The sequence below is a fragment of the Triturus cristatus genome, chromosome 2_1, assembly GCF_964204655.1.
Source record: "Triturus cristatus chromosome 2_1, aTriCri1.1, whole genome shotgun sequence".
NCBI classification, from domain to species: domain Eukaryota; kingdom Metazoa; phylum Chordata; class Amphibia; order Caudata; family Salamandridae; genus Triturus; species Triturus cristatus.
Window position 1 is genome coordinate 86543332 of NC_140581.1, and position 21244 is coordinate 86564575.

The 21244-nt window shown below is 42.7% G+C and overlaps 1 protein-coding gene across 3 annotated transcripts in view; it reads right to left on the minus strand.

The window, feature by feature from the left end:
* Nucleotides 1-10726: 10726 nt before the first annotated feature.
* Nucleotides 10727-21244, minus strand: part of LOC146863805 (phospholipid-transporting ATPase ID-like) — a 696782-nt gene continuing 686264 nt past the window's right edge. For all 3 annotated transcript variants that reach the window (XM_085628123.1, XM_085628125.1, XM_085628124.1), the window contains exons 27-28: nucleotides 15265-15395; nucleotides 10727-13429 (exon numbers count right to left, since the gene is read on the minus strand). In XM_085628123.1, the coding sequence (XP_085484249.1) occupies nucleotides 13208-13429; nucleotides 15265-15395 (353 nt within the window). In that variant the 3' untranslated portion in view covers nucleotides 10727-13207. The remainder of the gene's footprint in view (nucleotides 13430-15264; nucleotides 15396-21244) is intronic.

Consider the following 21244-nt stretch of genomic DNA (forward strand, 5'->3'; position numbering starts at 1 on the left):
AAAGGGTCAGTTTTCACTGTAAAAATGTGGTGTGTCCACGTTGTGTTTTAGGCCATTTCTTGTTGCGGGTACTAGGCCTACCTACATAAGTGAGGTACCATTTTTCTCAGAAGACTTTGGGGAATGCGTGGTGGGTGTAATTTTGTGGAGCCCTGCAGATTCCAGAACTTTCCACCACAGAAATGTGAGGAAAATGTGTTTTGTTTTTTTACAAAGTTTGAGGATTGCAAGGGATTCTGACATAACAGAACCTGGTGACAGCCAGACATGTCGCCCCATCCTGGATTCCCCTGGGTGTCTAGTTTTAAAAAAATGTATAGGTTTGCTAGGTTTTCCTAGGTGCCGGCAGATCTAGGGTTCAAATCTACAGCTAGGCACTTTGCAAAAAAAGGGTCCATTTTCACTGTGAAAATGTGGTGTGTCCACCTTGCATTTTGGGCCGTTTCCATTTACGGGCACTCGGCCTACCCACACAAGTGAGGTACCATGTTTCTCAGAAGACTTTTAGGAATGCGGGTGGGTGGAATTTTTTGGATCCACACATATTCCAGAAGTTTACATCACAGAAATGTGAGAAAATGTGTTTTTTTTTGTCAAAGTTTGAGGTTTGCAAGGGATTCTGGCATAACAGAACCTGGTGAGAGCCAGACAAGTCACCCCATCCTGGATTCCCCTGGGTGTCTAGTTTTCAAAAATGTATAGGTTTGCTAGGTTTTCCTAGGTGCCCGCAGATCTAGGGATCAAATCTACAGCTAGCCACTTTGCAAAAAAAGGGTCTGTTTTCACTGTAAAAATGTGGTGTGTCCACGTTGCGTTTTGGGCCGTTTCCTGTCGCGGGCACTAGGCCTACCCACACAAGTGAGTTACCATGTTTCTTGGAAGACTTTGGGGAATGCGGGGTGGGTGGAAATTTTTGGATTCACTCAGATTCCAGATCTTTCCACCACAGAAATGTGAGGAAAATGTGTTTTTATTTTACAAAGTTTGAGGTTTGCAAGGGGTTCTGGGTAACAGAACCTGGTGAAAGCCAGACAAGTCACCCCATCCTGGATTTCCCTGGGTGTCTAGTTTTAAAAAATGTATAGGTTTCCTAGGTTTCCCTAGGTGCCGGCCGACCTAGGGTTCAAAATCTACAGCTAGCCACTTTGCAAAAAAAGGGTCAGTTTTCACTGTGTAAATGTGGTATGTCTACTTTGCGTTGTGGGCCGTTTCCTGTTGTGGCCACTAGGCCTACCCACACAAGTGAGGTACCATATTTCTCGAAAGACTTTGGGGAATGTGGGGTGGGTCGAATTTTGCAGATCCACACAGATTCCGGAACTTTTCACCACAGAAATGTGAGGAAATGTTTTTTTTTTGACAAAGTTTGAGGTTTTCAAGGGATTCTGGGTAACAGAACCTGGTGAGACCCAGTCACGTCACCCCATCCTTGTTTCAATGGGTGGCCTACCCACACAAGTGAGGTACCATTCTTATCTGGAGACTTAGGGTAACACAGAATTATAAAGCAACTGTTATTACCTATTAACTTTCGATGTTTTTCTGCCTTTCAAATGAAAGACAATGTGTAAAAAAGAATTCACTTTGAAAAATGTCCTATAAGTCTCATGCTAGTATGAGTACTCACAATTTCGGAAATGTGCAAATAGCTACCAGACGCTTTCATTTGCAGCACTTTTTTCCAATTTTTCAAAAAACAAAACCAAATTTAGCTGTGTTGTGGCTAATTTCTGAGTCCCCTCCGAGGGAATCCACAAACCCTGGGTACCTTTAGAATCCTCATGATGTTGGAAGAAAAGGATGCCAATTTGGCGTGAATACCTTATGTGGTCAAAAAGTTACAGGTGCCTAAGTGCAAACTACCCCAAATAGCCCAAAACAGGCTTAGCACACAGGGGGAAAGGTCTAGCAGCGAAGGGGTTAAATAAAACTGAACGTATGTCTGTATCTGTCTTTTCTGTATAAAAAGGATTGTACTGACAAATAAGTGTTGTGATACAAATGGTGCAAAATTGTTTGTCCTGAACTTGTGGGTTGGAGAAAAAAATGAATGCATGTAGTTTTGTGTTATTTGATCTCTGCAGTCTGGTAGACAAATTGATATATACAATAAAGGTTTCTTTATAATTTATTCAAATAATATAATCACATAATTTACAAGTGAGGGAGCCACTGATACCCACTGATAAGTTATTTAAAGCAGACATGTAGTCAGTGAGCATGGTAGTAGTTTGTCACCAGCCTGGAGAAGCTCATTGCTCATGAATGGCAGTGAACTGTTCAACAGACCAAAAGATACACACTTCATGCAGGTTGAGGGTTTACTGTGTGGTGTTGCTAGATCTTTCATTCTTGTTCTCTAAAAGAATATAAACTGTTGAGGTATTATACGATTTATTAGTAATTCACTGTGGTTATAATTAAGGAGAAGTCCTCATCCTGGGCTCCAACCCCTCTGCCTGGGAAGACTCCTGTTGGCCACCACATCTTGGAAACCCCCCCACACCCACAGACCACGTACAAAATCTCAGCATCATCCTGGACTCCTCACTCACCATGAACCGCCAGATCAACCCTGTCTCATCATCCTGATTCCTCAAGCTATACCTGCTCTGAAAGATCTTCAAGTGGATACCCACTGAGTCCAGAAAGACGGTCACCCACGCACTCATCTGCAACTGACTCAACTACAGCAGCGCACTCTATGCCAGCATCACGTAGAAACTCCTCAAGAAATTGTAAAGTATCCAGAACGCCTGCACCAGACTAATCCTCAATATCCCCGGCCGCAGCCACATCATCAGCCACCTGAGAGACCTCCACTGGCTCCCAGTCAACAAAAGAATCACCTTCAAACTCCTCACACATGCCTAAAAAGCCTTTATACGACGCGGGACATGCATACCTCAACCACCGCTTAGCATTCCATGCACCCAGCAGAGACCTCCGCTCTGCCCAACTGGCCCTGGCCGCCATCTCATGCATCCGCAAGACCACAGCCAGGGGAAATCCTTCTCCTACCTCACCGCAAAGACCTAGAACACCCTACCTCTCCACCTAAGGCAATAACCGTCACTGCCCCAATCAGGAAGGACCTCAAGACCTGGCTCTTCGACTGAACTACAGTGCCTGCGACATATCAGCAGTCCACCTCTCCCCCCCATGCCATGAGACCCTTACGGGTGACTAGTCGCACTTTACAAGTCACTTGATTGATTGATTGTAGGAGATGGGGTGGCTCGGAAGTACTATCATGGTATGAGGTATGAAGCTATGACTGGCCTCGTTTTTTATTTAACAATTTAACAATTTAGCATTTTTCACAAACAATCAGCGAGTACGGACAGGAAGCAGTGCACTTACTTGGCCACTTCACTATCCCTGGGAAGGCGACGCTGTGGGTCTCCCCTGCCGCCACTTGACATCGCTGGCCGCAGTCGGGGGAGACTACAGCTCCCAGGGTGCCAAGCGTCATTCCCTCACTTCCGCCCAGCAGTGCGCAGCGCGCCCGGAGGTGCCGTAAAAAGGAGAGGCTCCCTCGGTGGAGCGGGGGCATTTTTGACAAACAATCAGCGAGTACGGACAGGAAGCAGTGCACTTACTTGGCCACTTCACTATCCCTGGGAAGGCGATGCTGTGGGTCTCCCCTGCCACCACTTGACATCGCTGGCCGCAGTCGGGGGAGACTACAGCTCCCAGGGTGCCAAGCGTCATTCCCTCACTTCCGCCCAGCAGCGCGCCCGGAGGCGCCGTAAAAAGGAGAGGCTCCCTCGGTGGAGCGGGGGCATTTTTCACAAACAATCAGCGAGTACGGACAGGAAGCAGTGCACTTACTTGGCCACTTCACTATCCCTGGGAAGGCGACGCTGTGGGTCTCCCCTGCCGCCACTTGACATCGCTGGCCGCAGTCGGGGGAGACTACAGCTCCCAGGGGGCCAAGCGTCATTCCCTCACTTCCGCCCAGCAGCGCGCAGGGAGGCGCCGTAAAAAGGAGAGGCTCCCTCGGTGGAGCGGGGGCATTTTTCACAAACAATCAGCGAGTACGGAGAGGAAGCAGTGCACTTACTTGGCCACTTCACTATCCCTGGGAAGGCGACGCTGTGGGTCTCCCCTGCCGCCACTTGACATCGCTGGCCGCAGTCGGGGGAGACCACAGCTGCCAGGGTGCCAAGCGTCATTCCCTCACTTCCGCCCAGCAGCGCGCAGCGCGCCCGGAGGCGCCGCAAAAAAGAGAGGCTCCCTCGGTGGAGCGGGGGCATTTTTCACAAACAATCAGCGAGTACGGACAGGAAGCAGTGCACTTACTTGGCCACTTCACTATCCCTGGGAAGGTGACGCTGTGGGTCTCCCCTGCCGCCACTTGACATCGCTGGCCGCAGTCGGGGGAGACTACAGCTCCCAGGGTGCCAAGCGTCATTCCCTCACTTCCGCCCAGCAGCGCGCCTGGAGGCGCCGTAAAAAGGAGAGGCTCCCTCCGCGTCGCGGGACGCGCGCGGGCGGCGCCGGGCTAAGCCCGGGCAAAGGGCGAGGCGTTGTGTGGCCGTTAGGGGGTCGGAAGAGGTCGGGTCGGGCCACCCCCCTAAGCTTTGAAGGGACAAATCGAGTGGCAGGTTCTCTTGTCAATTGACTCTTGTTTTGCTCCTTGCTTCGTAACTTTGTTTTTAATATTGTAGTATGTATGTTATGCTATTCTTTTAAAGATTGTGATTACTGTTTGACTTTCATTTTAGAATCTTTATTGAGGCAGGTAAAGTTTACGTATTATTTTATTTCTAGCCTGTGTAGCGACAGTATATCTGTTATTGTTAGCCAATTTTTATAGGTGCCCCAGTCTATTTCTTGAGGGTTAACTATATTATATTTTCCTTGCCAACTATGGTTAAAAACAAGACGACTATGGATAATTACCTGGTTAAAATGGTGAGCAAGATTAATAATGATAGAAGGAAATCACTGGGTAAAGAAATTTCCCCCGAAACCTTGCTCCCTCCTCCTGATGATAGCAGTAGTCTTAATATGGACGAATCTCTTAGTATCGAACCCCCAATGGAGATATTAGCAACTACAGTCATAGCTCAAAATGTACTAGACCAGGACCTATTAGTTGATCCTGGAGAGACTGTACTACCATACTCCCCCGTCAAGAGAGCAGTAAGGAAATGTAGAAAAACTCAGAATAAGCATGGGAGCGTACATCATAAGCCAACGCCGGAACTAGGACAGAGAAGTACAAAGAATAATAAGGAGACCCAGTCCAATTCTGACGACACGAACTCTGTTTTTTTGGGTCACATAGCTAAGATGTTTGAAGCAAAATTAAATCTTACTATCAAACCATTAGTGGAAAAAATTGATTTTTTAACTGCTGAAGTATCTAGGTTGGGTGGCCTTTTAACTAAAATTAACAAGTTAGAGAGTACAAAACATCCAGAGATATTGGATCAATCTGTGCATTCTGCACAGATGACTATACTAGGGGGAGTAAAATCACCTAAACCCAATCTTATGCCCAAGGAACCATCTCGAGAGGCTGTTAGTACTACCCAGATTAAAAAAACTCCACCTAGAGTCGTGAGGTCTATTGTCCCAGTGGGACCAACACAGTATACCAATCTCCCACCAGACTGTGAACCTTATGTTATTGTACTTTCAAATGTACCACCCCTAGACCCTATAGCATTTAATTTTTGCGAGGAATCACATGACTCACTTAAACGGAAATCAATTGCGAGGCTGAATAAAAATTGTGGATTTCCTACAAATTTTTCTGAACAAATACTGTCTACTAGACGGGTTTCCTGGATTGGTAACACAAGGAAAAGGTTTAAGGTGGATTGTGTGCTTATTAATTTTAAATATCCACAACATGTTGCGACTGTCTTACTTAGAGCAGCTTCCTTGGTATTGGGGGAGAATAATGTGACTGTCCATCCGTTGGGATATATTTATAGTCACTTAGATAGAACATCCCAACCTATTACTACTGAAAATAGGCTCCAATGTACTAATAGAAGTCCATTCTTCCAGATCCCCACTGAAAATAGATATCTGGTACTGAGTTCATTGGATCAGAATGACTGACTTCTACAGGATGGTAGTACCACTGTAGAGTTAATCTCAGACACCCAGGTATGGGGGGTAACCCCGTGTAATAAAGAATCTGACTCCAAATTTATTACCGGAACCGATCTCTAAATCGGAGGTGACAGATGAACTGCTGTTTAGTGATGGACTCTATAAAACCACATTGGGAGAGGTAGCCGGGGGGGAGAGATAGCCAGGGCGGGCGAGGTCACTTGTGGCTATATTAAGAGCTCGGAGGCAAAGAAAAAGGGAAATAATATAGATGATACCCAAGTGGAAGAAGTAAATAGTCCTACTATATCTGTGGATGAGATATTATTAGATACACCCCTACCATGTTTAGAGGAAAACTCAAGTATAAGATTGTTATCTTGGAACATAGCTGGGTTAGCTAGGAACTTAAAAGATGTGGTATGGTGCTCATATATTGAGGACTATGATATCATTTTTCTACAGGAGACTTGGTCTGTAGAAATTCCTCATAGACTAGGGTACAAATCTTTTAGCTCCGATGCAATTCCATCAGTAAGAGGAAGAGCATCAGGGGGGCTGCTTATATGGTTTAAAGCCACCCTGGAAATAGTTGTTACCCAATTGTCTATACCCTCTCCTGATCTATTAGGTCTAAAAATAGTGACAAGAGGAAAAGAAGTTATGTATCTAATAAATATATATAATAGACCGTATCCATCAAATAAGGAATCCAAGGTGGTAGAACTCCTGGATTCCATTTTAGACACATTGGGCCCAACTGCACAGGTAGTAGTCGGTGGGGATTTTAATTGTAAGTATGAACCAGTTTTGGGTCTGGTAACTTTATTTGATGAACAAGATGTTGCTAACGACATCATGCCTTTAGAGTCCATGGGGTCAGTTAAAAGTACTATAGCTGTCACACAGATTTTACAGCTGACCGTGTCTCATGATTTAAGGGCATGTAATGGTCGTTTTCGATCTGATAGACCATCGGTCCCAACCTTTGCGAAAGGCAATTGCAGGTCACATATAGATTTTATATTGGCCTCAATGAGCCTATGGTATTTAATATTTGACTTTAAGATAGACTTCAGGACAGAGAGCGACCATCTCCCACTCCAACTATGGCTAGACCCGCAGCCTTTTACTTCTAGATTAGTTGGAGAAGCCATTTTAAACAATACAGTTGAGGAGCCACAGATATCAAACAACAGGCGTGCCTTAAGATGGCCACATATCTTGGGAAAAGAAAAATCATTGATAAATATTTATAATACATTTTCCGAGACCGTAGAAACATTCCAGAAGCGCCTATTGGGTACGATGGGTGTCCTAGATTTACACAATAAATTGGTAGATGCGCATACTCCCTTCCTGAGTAAATTATATAAAAAAGATGGAAATTTAAAAGGGAACCATCATAAGTTAACGAACCCATGGTATAACAAAGATTGTCGGTTAGCAAAGTCCAAATTGATTCAGGCAGTAAAATCTAAGAATCAATTGGATATAAAAAACTGTAGACAGGCATATAACAAAATCATGATACAAGCGAAAAAAGCTTGGGATGAAATCTTATGGGACGATCTCCTAAATGCGGCCAAGTTAAGAGACCAGATTACATTCTGGAATCTAATTTCAAAAGGAAACAAAAAAGGTAGATCGCCAAAGGATATATATCTGGACGAAAAAACTTGGTGCGATCACTTTTCTAAACTCTACTCTAATGTTAAGGAGGGACGGAATATAGGAGAACAAGAGATTAACTTAGAATTGAGTACTGTTCCCTTACGATTTAGTCTAGAAGAAACTATTCAGGCACTTCAGGCCGTTAAAATGGGTAAAGCTCCAGGCCCTGATAAAATCCCCGGCGACTTATTGAAGCACGATGTGGAAGTGTGGGGACCGTATATAAATTTCCGGAGCAATTCAATTGTGGCAGGAACACCGATCCCCGAATCATGGAAAGGGGCGAAAATTATAACAATCTTTAAAAAAGGTGATCGTTATGATCCGAGTAACTACCGCCCAATTAGTTTAATTGATCTTTTACAAAAGGTTTTTGCCAGACATATTTTAAATAGGCTTTTAGATTGGATTGAGGAGATGAAGATATTATCCAAATACCAAGCAGGATTCAGGTAAAAAACCAGCACGGTTGATCAGGTGTTTAGGTTTATGTGTATCTGTTGGATGTATATTAATATAAGGAAGGGTAGCCTGTATGTGGCGTTTGTTGACCTGAGAGCCGCCTTCGACCTTGTTCCGCGCAACTTGTTGTGGAGTACCCTTAGGAACATGGCGGTCCCAGGCGAGCTCCTTAAAGAACTCATCAAACTACATACAGGAAATTACGCTAAAATCAGATGGGGGAAGGGTGGAGAAATCTCAAGGGTCATACCTGTGGACCGCGGTGTGCGCCAAGGTTGTGTGCTAGCACCCACACTCTTCTCGCTATATGTTAATGATATCCCTAGTTATTTAAGGGATTGTGACCACGATTCCCCCAAGTTAGGCGGCGAGGCGATTATGTCTTTACTTTTTGCCGATGACACGATTCTCATCTCACAGACTCCGAGGGGTTTACAAAATCTGGTGGATTCCTTTCAAAGTTATTGCGTGAGGAAGGGGTTAGAAATAAATCCATCCAAAACCAAGTATATGTCCATAAACCCCCAAAAGTCCTTTAGGAAAAATCTGTTTTTAGATAATCAAAAACTGGAACATGTGGGGAGCTTTAATTATTTAGGATTAATGTTGGATAATAACCTTACATGGAAAGGGCAGCTGGATAGGAGTAACCTATCCTTTAAACAAAATTCAATGCCTATTCTAAAAGTGCACGGCGCAAGCTACTCTAAAGCCATTTCGCCGGCACTTGAGGTATTTAAAGCGAGGGCCCAATCAGCAGCTCACTATGGAGCTGAGCTTTGGGGATGTCGCTGTAAAAACAATTTTGAAAAGGCAGAAAACCATTTTGTACGTAGGCTGCTCAAAATTCCGACTAGAACCCCCCTAGTTCCAGTGTTTCTTGATATTAATCTTAAAAGGACTGACTATCAAGCTATACTAAGACCATTGTTGTATTGGGTTAGGGTATGAACAACCTTGGAGTTGGGTGACTATAAGATCGGATTCATTGAAATAATCCAGATCAATGGCCATAAGAAAATACCATGGCTAAAGCATATCTCTGTGTGGTATGAGAGGTTAGGGCTTACCCATTTATGGGATGTTCCTCAAGATATGACCTCTTCCTCTAAAAAGTTAGTAAAGGACACCTTCTGGTCTTATGTCAATCACAAACTATTGCATAGTTCAACGATTGGCACATTGACTCAGAAATTTTTGACCATAAAAGATATACCCTTGTTTGAACAATTTATGGATGAGGCCCACCACTAGCAAAAACACTATATCTGCAATTCAGATATGGGGTCCTACAGACTTCTGCAGTTACATGTAGGTGGGGGGGGGGGAAATGGTACTGATCTGTGCACTCTTTGCTCTCTAAGGGCAAAAGAAGATGATGTCCATCTACTCTTCTTTTGTCCAGCTTATAAAAAACCGAGAGATCGCTGGATCAAACCTTTATGTAAAAACATGGGGGTTAGATCCTATAAAGAGGCAGAGCGCATAATTAAGTCTAATACCTCGCAAATTGTGGTGTTTGGTACAAGTAGATTTTTATTCAGTGTGTACCTCATTAGGAAATGGTCTGGTTATAAATTATGATGTATAGATGTGCCCTTACGCCTATTCTTATTCTGTATAGAATTACTGTTGCACTGATTCTCTCAGTCCTAATGTTTTTAGTATCTGGCTTTTTAGCTAATTTAGTAATTATATTTATGTTCTTAACTGCGGTATAGCTCAATCATGGTCATAATCTAAAGATTCTTTTGCCCTGCTACATGGTTAAATTCAAATATTGTTCGTTTATGATTGTGTATATATATGTGCTTTGATATTTATTTTCTTGTACCTTGCTTTTAAGGCTATACTAGCCGAAATAAAGTTCAAACAACAACAACAAACAAAATAAAGAAACTTTTTTTCATTAGGGACGAGTGCTTCCTCCAGCACCCAACAAAACTAGTGTCCCTTACACACTTGGGACATTTAAAATGGGTTTTTTTACGGACAGCCATGGTTTCAAGAATGCAGTGGCACCTCATACCCCATTTCCATCTGTGCATGTCTGTCCTCTAGACGTACTAGACAAAATGAGAAGATATATCTTTTATGAAAAGCAAGTTATGGATTTTTCTATTACCAAAGGCATAGATTTACACATGATAACCCTATTGCACTTCAAAAATATAGATATATTCCTCATCCATGGGGATTGAAGAAATACAAAAAGGGAAGCGATAGTCCGTGCCATGGAGTAGAGAGGCACTGACTCCAGCCAACACTAGAATACTAGACCCTCCTCCAAATTTCCATTTGTATATGCTTCACTATTTTGTTCATGACAAACATATGTTTTCTCGTTGGCATTTTCTTATATAAGCATTCTTTGTTCTGGCATGGCAAGCTGGCCGGTCGGATTCCAGCTCCGGTGGTGGAGCCCTCCTCTCTTACAGTATATGTGCTCACATACATAGAGAAGTGTCTTTGTCTTTTCCTGATGAAAGTACACAGTTCTCATCACGCAGTTTGCTTGGCTTTTAAATATACCTTTATACTCATTGGCCCAAGTATCACAATTACATTGTGGGGTTTTAGTGATCAATAACAGGCAATATAGTCAACAAAAGGAATGGAGCCCTCCAAGGGTGATCCATGCCAGATAATAACTGACTATTTATATGTAAACGACTCATTTTCATATACATTATAACATATGTAAACGTGTACAATGTGTAAATTTACCTCTAGTAGATATGCGGCTATAAATGAAAATGTGGCACGAACCTGGGGGAATGTAGAACACACCCAGCATGGAATTTTCACATACTGTGGAATTTCAGCTATTCCCCATTTGACATGACTATGTTTACGTGTACAATGGGTGTAATTATAATGGGCATCAAAAATATTTTAGCTTCAATTACAGAGTTGTTTGGATTCAACTATTTAGAACATATTGTTTGACTACAGACCTTGTGACAGTTCCTTTGTTTTACATTTGTTTACAGCATTTTTCTTTTTCCAATTTGTCAGTATAACACTAAAGTGCTCCACATTGGTCTGTGTGGCTGCACACAAACCACATTTTCATGATAACCACATTGGATAAGTTAACATAAAAGTGTTCTGAATTGGGATCATTTATATGGTAGATATCTGGTTCTGAGTTCTGACTCCCAAGGATAAATTCTGGACACTCTTGAGCCAAAGAAAAATGAATTAGAGAATAAGGCACTGTAAGTGGAGTTACATTTGCAATGATTTAGTAGAGGTTAAAGTACCTTGACAAATAAGGAGGATTACAAGGGGTTTGTAAATCAGAGTATCACAGTGTGGTCAAGGAGGTATTATCTGGATGCTCATTTTTAGTCCACCTACGCATTACTTTTTAGAACAAGTCAATAAATCAAATCTAGTTATTTTGCATTTATTGCACAGTTTGCAAATATACAAATTAAACTCATTGATGCTATCGAAAGATTTTTTTAACATTTATTTGAAAATAGATCAATTTTGTTTCTACTACACTAATGCCCAGCCATATGCTCTAAAACTTCCATCAGTTTCATAAAGTACCAAAGAAAGGGTCCTCTTGATCACCGGCATCGGATAGGGAAATATATCGCCTTTTCGAATGACTACAGAACAATCTATGCAGTGTAGGCTTTGAGCCAATGGCACGTGCAGGTGATACCTGGTGGCACCTAGATGTTCTTAATACAATACACCTGATTTCAACACAGCAGGTTCATTCCCAGAGCTGCTCTCTGTTAGCACAAGACAGGGTGATGGAGTCAAGGCTCTGAGGGGGCACTAGTTTGCTATTCATCTTCATTGTACATCTTGTTCCACCAAATCTTGTGAGTATCACAAACAGAAGCACATTACGCAACATTCCAATACAACAGTTGCATTCGTAGGACGGACATGACAATCTATTAGAGGACTTTACAGTGCAATAAAATATTCTAGCTTTAACACAATCATGGTCCTTAACTTGTGATGTAGACTTTAGTTGGTCTGCTAGTAATTTCATGTTTTGTTTGTTTATTGCAGTTGTTGGCAGTGGATCCCAAAACAGAGTCAAACATTCTCAGTTGGTCTTTTCCTGTTGAATTTTTCTACACTGAAGAAAGTAGAGATTTTGGTGGTGGGCGGACTGTGAGTATATCTATGGCTCTCATAATCGTGAATACCACATCCTCATAAGTGGTCACTTGCAGGGCCAAGTGTAGTGTATTAAATTAAACTTCACACCATCATCCTCTGCCCTGATGATAGACAGCATTTACCCTTCACACGCTTCCAGAAGAGATAACCGTAGCCCTCAGTGGCAAATCCCAGGTTCTTCCTCATGCACAGCCTGTCACAAGGTCCATGTTTGCTTCTGCAGAAGATGAACCCATTACGTGGACAGGTTACGGAGAGCATGAGTACCTTTCGGAGGTTGCCATGATACAGATCATCGTAAACATAAGGGAGTAGCCTGCGACAGACCACTGTAGGAGTAGGAGACAGTGACAAACTTAAAGGAGTGGATAACACCTGTAAACGTCAACACAATTTCTTTGGTGGCATTTTCAATGCTTTAAGGCACACATTTGGTTAGACATGCTCCTTTATGAACAAGGCTATTCATAAGAGCAGTAAATTAGCAGATTTTCAATTTAGTCTTGAAGTATAAAATGCAACTGGTGACTAGCATAGGCTCACGCTGATTGCCTGCTGGCCCTGCCGGTCAACGTCTGCACACAGTGATTTGCATGTCGGAGTCTGCGCTGTTCATTGTCCTTCTACTGGCCATAGCATACAAACTCAAGAATATGGCAAGTATAGGATATCATGTAGTACGTGTGACGTCATTTGGAAATGGGGCTGTTCTTCGAGTGAAGTTCAGCCTTGGCACCTGTGAAAGCTCAGAACAAAGCATGTGTCCCTGCAGGTCCACTGCATGCAGTTCACAGAGAACACTGTCATACGTGACCCACTCTTTCTGGGGCCTCCCCAAATTCTATTCCACTCTCGGATGCCTGCTTCTCTCATTTGGTGAAAATTTGCCTGTTGTTGCGAATGGAGAACGTGGGTGAAAGCTTCTTCCAGACATGATGAGGTCACCATATCCTTGCTGATGTGAGAAGGCATAGCCAGAGCGGCGGGAGCTTGTACGACGGAGACGAACCCTGCGCGGAGGAGGTGGTGGCCTTTTCTTCTCTTCCCGGATCTTCTTCTGGACCTGAAAGGAAATGTAGCAGAGGTTACCAGCAAAGCACTGACAAACAATGCAGGTCAGTCATGTTTTCAGTTTATCAAGAGGGCCTCAGGAGTAGAGTCCACCCATGTGCCAACTTGTATTCTTCAATGCATTAGCTACTAGTTTTCTAGATTTGCCTTTTCATTGAAGAATCTTCTCATCTTCTCCTAATGTGAAGATGAAAGAAGAGTCCGTTCTCAAATAACATCAAACTAACATTTTTTGTAACCATTTTTATTGCATTTGAATATAATGCAAAATTAGAAAAGGGTTATTGTGTTTGAAGTACGGACGATTTGTACTATTAGCACAACACGTGTTGTGGCCCAGATTTTGTGGCCGGGTTGTGTCACTTTTTTTTGTTGCAGCCCCTACACAAAACTTATTTTGAGATTAACAAAGTCACACAAACCCAATTTGTAACACTTCCAGGTTCATGGATTTCACATCCTCTTGCAGGTTTTTAAGATACGCGTCTTGCGCTCCTGTTTTTGCGCTCCAGAGATGGGAGTGTGTCTGCTAGCATTTAATTTAGGGATAAACCTTCTAGTCACCATGAATGATTATGAGTATAGAGGGCGCTTTCAGGGTCAATATTCGTCAATAGGTCTTCTGATTAGGTCTGAGTGATAAATTAATTTTTCAAGGTCGCTCTGAGGTGGGCGTGCACCATTTCTGAGTCTGCAGCCGCAGAATGATAAAAAGTTTTGCAAAATGGTTTGTCTGACAATGATAGACGGGGGGGGGGAGAATGGTCTACATTTCATATGAACCGAATAGACTAAGTAAGGCAGGAGGCGTGGTACGACTACACATCCTCCAGGATAGTGAGATGGCAACAATTCATGCTCCATCAGCAGCTCTTTACCCATTGCTGTGTGAAGTGCATTTACTTATATTCACTAACTGTATTATTTGGGGTGTATGTCTTGGAAATGTCACTCAAACACATATCCAATATGGATGTAGCATTTGCAGCTTTAAGGTAGAGGTGTGACAGGGTGATGCCAAGGCACACGAGAGACAGCATGCCGAAGACACTTGCACGCCATTATACCTATGTTAAGAAGTGAACTCACTCTTAGAACTGCAGCTAGGTTACCACTTCTTACACAAAAGTAGCAATTTTACAAATCGAAGAAATCAAGTTACACACACGTATCCTATATGCTCTATTCTTTACAAGAATCGCTCTCTGACAAGAACAAAATCATGCTTTTTCTTCAGAGACAACTGTAGATTGTAGGTGTCTAACTTTGGGTCATGGGGACTGAACCATACGAGGGGGCTTATTTATGGGCTTTTGCCATAGGGCAGCACTGGGAATGTGTCAGGTTCCATGGGTGTTGCTGTGGGTGTTCCCAGTTTTCTGCGTTAAAGGGGCACATATTGACAAGGCCATGAAAAGCCACGTAAAGTGGCTTTACGTGGCCTAATAAATATGTGGTGGCACATTGCACCACCAGAACATCAAAAAAGTGACGTTCCGGGGGCACAAATGTTTTTAGAGTTTCCACATTCAATGGTTATTAATGGAATTACTTGTGCACTCTGTGTTCATCCTGAAAATGTGGCACATACCTGCCTGCATGGGCCAACATTCATAGTGCCTTCTGCAACATGTCAGTAACATGTCTCAACCCATAAAATACCTTCATCCTCTCAATGTACTCTTGACATTAACTTTTACCTATCAGGAACATGTTCACAACTTGACTAGCCTAATAATCCCGTTGTCTATGGCTTTTGAAGCAGGTGTGCTTTTTTGCAGCCGATACCACACCAATACCCTGAAGTGAATAAAAACACCTCCTTACCTTGTCACTGAAGGTCGGCTTAAGTTGAATTTTAAGGAACCGAAAGGCCAGCACCGGCAGGACACAAAGGATGGTGGTGAGGAAAATCGTGAACCAGACGCTGGGCTGACTTAAAGTATTACGAGCAGTGCCTGAAAAAGAAGAGGGCAATAACTGACACGATATTCCTTTGCTATGATGTGATTTTATGATAGCCTACCAGGACACACTTTTGCATTAATATCTGAGCGATGGCCTGATAGGATGCACATTTGTCTTGATAGCATTGAATGGTTGCCTAGTAGAAAGCACCTTTGCCTTGATATGATTGGATGATGGCCTAGCAGCAATTACCTTTGCCTTGATATGATTTCATGGTGGCCTAGCAGGAAGCACCTCAACTTTGGCATCACTGGACTGTGGTCTGGTAGAACATGCTTTATAATTTGATATGATTAGGCGGTGGTCTGATTAGATGGAATTTTGCCTTGACCTCATCAGACATCTGGGACCTTTGTCTTGACATCAGTGACTGTGGCCTGGGGATTAAGTAGCTGAAGGAAGTCAGGCCCACAAGATCTCGTTATATAGATCGACATAATCTTTGGCCCGATACCCACATTTCTGTAAGTGGAACCTACCACAATGTTAGTTAGTTTTACTCAAAGAATGAATCCCCAAGACCGCCCAGTGAAGAACAGTCCAAACTAGAGAGAAGATCATTACTGTCCCATTGCTTTGATAAATCATCACGCTAATAGAATATGGATAATATAAATCTGATATTGTTAAATTTCATATCGGTACCCTACTATAGGTCCAGGGAACATCGTACACTTTCCCTACATCAGCGCCCGTTATTTCATATGAACGAGCCTTATAAGGACATAACTCCAAATAAGGACAGAATGCCTTGTATGGACATAACTCCTTATAAGGACTGTAGCCTTTTATGGACTAAACCTTTCACCTAGTTCCATGCAGAGGGTGGGTTCTTCCCAATCGATATTGCTAAGACGTCATCCTTAGCGTATATGATTAATTTATGAGTACACTCTCCAGGAGGTACACTTCACCTCTCCCATCGATGCAGAAGGTTTAATCCCCAACGTCATCCTCATATGGGTAACACACGTACATAGACTGTATAAATGCAGCGCCTCTTGTTATCAGAAAGCAGGAGGAACCCGAGACTTCGAGGCCGACACACTGACCAGAGACGATACAGCTCCGGCTTACAATCGCTCCAGCTGACAGTGGTCTGACGATCCCTTGCGGGGTGTCCAGCTCAAGTCCAGTACGAAGTCCCACACTTTCCCTCTTCAGGTAATGGGGTTCGACTAAAAGCCTAGTGGGATTCTTGGCTCTTGGGACTCTTAAACTCTTAGGCTTAGGCTCTATAGCACCTACTCACATACTAGGTACACTTAGGTACATCTAGTCAGGCATCTTAGGAGTACGCACTTTATTTTATAAATGCATTCTATATACGTGTATCTGTTCGTGACTATTGCACAATGGTAGAACAATACAATTTCTTTTACTTCACTGTACTGCTGGTTCTGTTTCGCTGCTACTGTATTACTGTTATTATTGTGAAAACGGCCGACTGTTTCTTCTGTGTATCTCTCTGAGAGCAAAACAAGCATGCACGAGTGACTGGGTGAAAAGCAATATATTGTTTCCACGAGTCTGAGGTTATTGTGTTCTGAGGTTGCCAAAAACGAATTTCTCTGATAGTAGGAGAGTCTAGTGGCACTGCGAGCTAGCTAATGCAAACCACAGGCTAACATATGCGGCGGGGTGTAAGGAGTTAGTCTGCCAACAGACCCACAGTATATGTTATCCGTAAACATCGTAGTTCCTGCATGACAGGGTACTATTGGGACATTGGGACTACACTACATGGCACCCAACTTGGCATAATAAAGGGGCACTTACTCAACAGTAGAATCTGAGTAACTCAGACGTGCTTGGTCTTATTCTCAGAGACCCTACTTACAAAACCCAGAGACGTCTGGAGTAAGTGGGCAAAATCTCCGCCACAGCTGAGTAGGCGAGATACGCTATGTATTGGCTGTTGGTTAATTAAGCTTGAAAGGAAAATTTCCCACAATTGTGACTAAAACCTTTGCATAAAACTTTCTCATAATTTCCTTGGACAATAATTCTGTGTCTTAAACACGATGGCGGACGAGGAGAGAAACTTAAACCCAATAGACAATCTAAATCAGGGACTTAATCAGTCTAGTGAGGAAGATACAAATGCAATCCAAATTGCACCCAAAGTATGACAAACTCTGACAGTTAAACTTGTCAAACATGGGTTATCACCCAGAGGAGGTGTAGTAATATTCGTGATAGAGGTACAGGAAGATTTCAAAACAGAGGTATTCTACTCATGGGTTAGATTCCCAGCAGCAGATGCTGTAACAAAAACTTTTCATTATTACTTACATGATGACATTTCAGCGGTCTACACTTCGTTTGAGGAGACTGAGATTCCGCTTACTTTCCAGGAACATATTTTCTGGTTTAATGGCGCCCTACCCCACATAAGAACAAGAGCAAGGCTTGGTCCTTTAGGAATTCCAGGAGCAACATGGCCGATATTAGCGACCTATGCACCACATCCAGACATTGACACAATGCCACAGGATTAACTACTTGTTCAACACAAAGAGTTGATAAAACTCTACAGAAACATGACAAACTTTGTCTTGAGGACACTTGTGGTCCAATCCACACTAATTACAACTACAGTAGCTCCTCTACAGTGCTCAGGGACTAAAATTACTCCACAAACATTACACGCGGTAATGGGCAAAGTGCCCACAAAACGTGAACAAATTCCTTTCTGGGTAGCTCAGAAAGTAACCCCGTTAGAAGCAGTATTTCCAAATACAACACCATTTGAAAAACACAGAATGCTACCAATCTGTTTGCCCATGGGGATAACACCACAGTTAGAGGATTGCACCTCTTGGTGTACAGTCTTTGCTGCCATATATACCAGGACACATGGTATTCCTTCACTAGCAGTAGTGCCAGATGTATTAAGACAAATACAAAAAGACTATAGAGCAGACCCAGCCCTAAACTTAGTGATGAAGTTATTACATAACCACGATCAGGTATCAGCCATTCTACTAGCTAACATTAAAGTGGAAGCAGCATCAGTGGCAATCCACCAATGCCTAAGGGAGTTCACTCCATTAGAACAGGAGAATGAAATACCCAAAATAATAGAAACTGCATATGCAGAATTAGGCAGAGATAGCTTGGGGGGAAAAAGCTTTAAAACCTCAACTACAGGGCAGTCCTGAAAAGGACACTTTAAAACAAACACCAAATTCTTCAAAGAAGAAGTGGGATAATAAAAAATAAAATTTTAAAGACAAGAAATCTCAATCCCGAGGTAGGTCTCCCCAAAGGGAGCCCTCTGAAAAGAGGTACAATCTTAGGAATAGGGATAATATTAAGAAACCTGACAGGTATCAGGATACTCATACACGTTCCTCTTGTTCCTTTCAGGGTTCGAAGAAAGGATCTGAAAGAGAAGGACGGTCAGAACACAGAGAACAGCGCACACAGTCCATGGACAAGCAGCGCGCTCAAGAATTTACTTCTAAAAAAGAAGAGAAATAAAATCCAAAACCTCAAGTTAAGAAAAAGAAAGTTGCTGGTCTGAAAATCAGAAATGCTCAGAATTCTGAGGACACAACTTCTGAACGGGTAATGGGCTTTGACGATGCTAGACAGTGCGGCAGAAGTAACAATAGCTCGCCTGAACCTGAAGGAATTTCTGGTCACAGCGGAGTTGAATGATTACATCACGGTGGAAACACCATACACCAGGGTGAGCGTCCCACATGAGTTATATGAAGTAACACTCCGACTGGAGGGGGACAAGCCCAGGAAAGTAAAAAGTCCTTTTTGGAAGAATTTATCATCTGTTTATGACATCCTATTAGCAGAACAAGATTGGCCATCTGCATTCGTTATGGAGTGCCACATGGGAGAAAGTGTAATTCTTCCTGCATTTTCCAACTACATTCCCGTTCACTTAAAACATACTTATGTACAGGAGTGGGCAGCAGCCCAAGCTCCGGCATTGAACAAAAATCATGCAGGGTGGGATGAGAACTCAACCTACCATGTGATTCCGTTAAAAGTTTCACCTACTGCTCAGAGGCAATACCCAATAAAGCAAGAAGCTAAAAAACAGGTCAGGGAGATCCTAGATCAACTTGAGTACAAGGGGGTCATTGAGAAATGTACCTCACCAAGGAGCAATCCTTTGTTTCCCGTCTCTAAACCTGACAACTCATATCGTCTAGTTTTAGATTACAGACATTTAAACTCATGCACAAAGACATTTGCTGTCCAAAATGCACACAGTGCCGCATTAAAGAATAACATTGTGCGCAAAAAATACAAAACCACACTTGATATCTCAAATGGATTTTTCTGCCAAAATATAGCGCCTGAAAGCAGCTATCTGACCACCGTCAGTGCGTTGGGGTCCCAGCGACAATTCTGTCATTTAGCACAAGGGTATAAAAATAGCCCAGGTGTATTTTCAGCGAGAGTAACAGAGTTACTTCAAAATTTTGATGAAGAAGCGTTGTCTTATGTAGATGATATTTATCTGACTGACGACGACTTACTGAGGCCCTTGACCAGGGTAAGCACCATTTTTATGGGATTTGCCGCAGAGGGCTATAAGTACAACTTTAAAAAATCAAAAATAGCCCACCTCAATGTCCTATTTTTGGGATATGAGCCGTCAAGTTAAGGGAAATGTCTGGCAGCTAACTTTTTAGAGAAGAGTGCGCTGCTCCAGCCTCCAAAATCACTAAAAAATCTACAATCAATACTGGGATTCCTAAATTTCGGCAGGACATACATTGTAGATTACGCACAAAGGGTAAAACCTTTCTATGAATTAATAAAACCTGACTTTTCAGTCAGGGACTGGACACAAGAACACACCAATATTCTTCTCTTACTCCAGGAATACATGATGGCTTCCAAACACTTCCAAACACGCGTAAACATACGCCACTTACTAACCAGAATCATAGCGGGTCAATGCGGGTACACATATTTAACCTTTAATGAGGGGGGAACTGTACCAAAAATCTTGACAGCAGTTCAGACTGCAGTGGCTAGAGAAAGAGTACTGGCTCAGGGGAAACGCATTATTGTCGTAACTCTGGTACCAGCTTTAGAAGCTGTCACAAAGGCCAGTGTCCCAAATGAGAAAGCGTTACAAACGAGATGGATACAATGGGCAAATTCTCTAACTGCAACAGACGTTGAATACAGATTTGATCCTAGTTTAAAAACTCAGGCATTCCTGCAATATGAACAAGAATATCCCCTACCAAATGAAATCTTGCCTCTTGATCAATATGGATATATTATCTATACTGACGGATCAGCGCAACCTGCTTTAGGGAGTAAGCAGCAATATTTTTCAGCGTATGCAATCGTTAAAGGTCGCATGCATGATGGCAAGTTCCATCCTAGCTGCACAAAGACGCAATTTCTAGGCGACTGCACAGCTCAGTTGGCAGAATAAAAAGCAATAATACTTGCACTAAAAATACGGATCATGAATTCCCCACACTTATCGAGTGTGATTCTTTTTACTGGGTACTGTCGCACAATGAGTACTTACAACATTGAGAACAGAACGGGTTTAAAGATGCAAAAGGTGGCACAATTAAGCATAAACTGCTATGGGAACAGGTAGCGGAATTAAAAACTGAACTACCAAGGAGTCACGTGATCCATACACTGAGTCATCAACGTGATGGCGTTCACGTTGAAGGAAATTCATTGGCTAATGAAGCCGCAAAGGGGGCTGTTCACTCAGCCTCCGTGTCTGCGCTGACTCATTCACAAACAAGAATAGATGGAGAAATAATGGAAGCGGTCATTGCATCACGCAAAGGCAGCACAGCAGTACCTAAAACATTTCCACTCAAATACT